Genomic DNA, 2593 nt, shown 5'->3' on the forward strand with positions numbered 1-2593 from the left:
GTAATATAATCCAATATTTATTCTATTGTAATTGATTTTGTAACACAATTCATTGTAATCAATTTGATGCATACTTTTAATTGTAAACTTCAATTTAAATACACATTTAGATAGAATAGTATTTCAAATTTCTACCGTTTAATTGATTATAAAAAGAAAAATAATTATGCTATCATACTGATCATGATGGCAGTTCATTTTGGTGGTTTTACTAATAACCATCCCTCAACGCAAGTGGCTCCAGAGAATAATGACAAGCAGTTTACACTAACGTGACGTGGTATTCCACCAACATTCTCAAAACAAACCGTTATTACTTACTTCCACACTTATAAAACATATTCTCCTTCTCACTCTTAATCTCCTTCTTCCTCTTACTCTCGTAAAAATAACACGCTGTTACGTTCACCATTTTCTAACATCATGAGGTTCCAAATAAGCAACACCGTAGTAGGTGCTCTCAACATTCTATCTCTCCTGCTTGGTCTCTCTGCCCTTGCAACCTCCGCTTACATTCACTTTCACGGAGGCGATGGTGCCTCTGATTGCCAGAAGGTTCTCCAGTATCCTCTCCTCATTGCTGGAGTTTTCATTGTCATCATCTCTACGCTTGGCATAGTAGGCTCCCTATGCCGCATCAACTTCGCATTGTATGCCTATCTGCTCATCACCTTCCTCCTTATTGTGGCTATGATTCTCTTTACCATTTTTGCCCTCTTTGTAACAAACAAGAAGGTTGGCCAGCAAGTCTCTACCAGAGCCTATGGCGAGTACGTGGTCACTGATTTCTCTCACTGGCTTCAGCATTACGTTGTCAACAACAAAAATTGGGATGAGGTTAAGAGTTGCTTGATGGATGCTGGTGTTTGCCATGATCTTGCTATCCACGGTGGCTTCAACCATAGCAATGAAGATCTCTTTTTCAAGCACTTGTCCACCACGCAGGTAACTACTCTTTATAAATAACCGTAAATTGATTCTACTATTACTTTTGAATTTTGAATTCAAAATAATATTCAGTTAAAGTATTGCTACACTAAAGTCATAGTTATTAATTGTAAAAAGAATTTACTCATTGTTGTTGTAGGTAGGGTGTTGTAAGCCACCTGCGAATTGTGGATTCAAGATGAAGAATGCTACATACTGGGAAGCTCCAAAGACAGGAGCAAGTTGGGCGAATAATTCAGATTGCAAGACTTGGAGTAACAAAGAGGACAAACTTTGTTATGATTGCAATTCATGCAAAGGTGGGGTGTTGGCCAATATAAGGAACCAGTGGAAGCATCTCACCATATTCAACTCTGTTGTGTGTGTGCTTGTAACCGCCATTTATGTTTTGGGATGCTTTGCCATAAGGAACAACCGCATCGACATGTACAACAAGAACCACACACACCCTTGATCTCTTTTCAAATGCTATGTTTTCTTTAGGCTTCAGGTTCGGACTTTTATTTTTATATGTTAGATTGATTTTACGTTTTTTTTCGTTTGAATTTGAAAAAACAATTAGCATATTAGTTTTAATTTTTTTTAATTTCTAAGAAGATGTGTGTTATGTTTCTTAAAATTAATGGTCTATAATCACCATTTATGTTTTGGGATCTTTTGCCGTAAAGAACAACCGCATCGACATGTACAACAAGAACCACACACACCCTTGATCTCTCTTCAAATGCTATGTTTTTCTTTAGGCTTTACGTTCGGATTTTAATTTTTATATGTGGGATTGATTTTACGTTTTTTTGTTTGAATTCGAAAAAACAATTAGCATATTAGCTTTAATTATTTTTTTTTATTTCTAAGAAGCTGTGTGTTATGTTTGTTAAAATTAATGGTCCAAAAACATCATTTCTTGTTTATCTTTTATTTTATTATATAATAATATATAATTGTTCCTGCAAGAATATGAACTTTCTTAGAAACATTTTGATTTGTGAAAATATTTTTTATTTTTTTTATAATCAATTTTCATTTTCAACTTTTATATCTAAAAAAATATTGATGTATGAAAGGAGGATTCATTGCAAACTAGTTTGGTCTATTTTTAAAATATACTTTTTTTTATATTTAGAATATAAAATATATTTTTATGTACGATTTTAGTTATTTAATTTTTTTAAAGTTAACAATTTATTTTTATACAATATTAAAAATAAAATAAATTATTATCTTAAAATAATTAATGGTATTGATCATTAAAAAATAAAACTAAAAAAGACTAGCAATTAATTCTTTTAATTCTGTTGGTACGTCCTCAATACTAAATAAAAATTCAACAAATACACTTTGTTTAATTCTAAATTGACTATTTTTATTAGCTCCTTTTTACTTACGATTTATAGCATTGTGCCACTGTTTGCTGTACTTTGTTTTTTAAGTTGAACTTAGAAGATTTTATCTTTTTATTTTTATACTTATATTAAAAATCATGTTATTTTTTGTTAAATTTAATTAATAAAATTTCATTAAAAATTTACCATATTCAAAATTTTATCTTACCCCTTCAAAATGTTTTCAAACAGTGATAACTGAAAATTCTAAAAACAAGAACGCATTTTCAATTTTGTTCTATTTTTTTGAAAATATTTTCATT

At 30.7% G+C, this 2593-nt stretch overlaps 1 protein-coding gene across 1 annotated transcript; it reads left to right on the forward strand.

Annotated features, from left to right (window-relative positions):
* Positions 1-423: 423 nt before the first annotated feature.
* LOC130960297 (tetraspanin-11-like) lies at positions 424-1458 on the forward strand. Its single transcript, XM_057885672.1, has 2 exons — positions 424-945; positions 1088-1458. The coding sequence occupies exons 1-2, from the start codon at positions 424-426 to the stop codon at positions 1400-1402; spliced, it is 837 nt and encodes a 278-aa protein (XP_057741655.1). The 3' UTR covers positions 1403-1458.
* The last annotated feature ends 1135 nt before the right edge of the window (positions 1459-2593 follow it).

The sequence above is a fragment of the Arachis stenosperma genome, chromosome 1 (genome assembly GCF_014773155.1).
Source record: "Arachis stenosperma cultivar V10309 chromosome 1, arast.V10309.gnm1.PFL2, whole genome shotgun sequence".
NCBI classification, from domain to species: Eukaryota; Viridiplantae; Streptophyta; class Magnoliopsida; order Fabales; family Fabaceae; genus Arachis; species Arachis stenosperma.

Bases quoted from the DNA above. Each gene is read 5' to 3' on its own strand.
- LOC130960297 (XM_057885672.1), top strand. From the start codon at position 424: ATGAGGTTCCAAATAAGCAACACCGTAGTAGGTGCTCTCAACATTCTA. The intron at 946-1,087 runs GTAACTACTCTT...TTGTTGTTGTAG, and splicing joins AGCACTTGTCCACCACGCAG to GTAGGGTGTTGTAAGCCACC.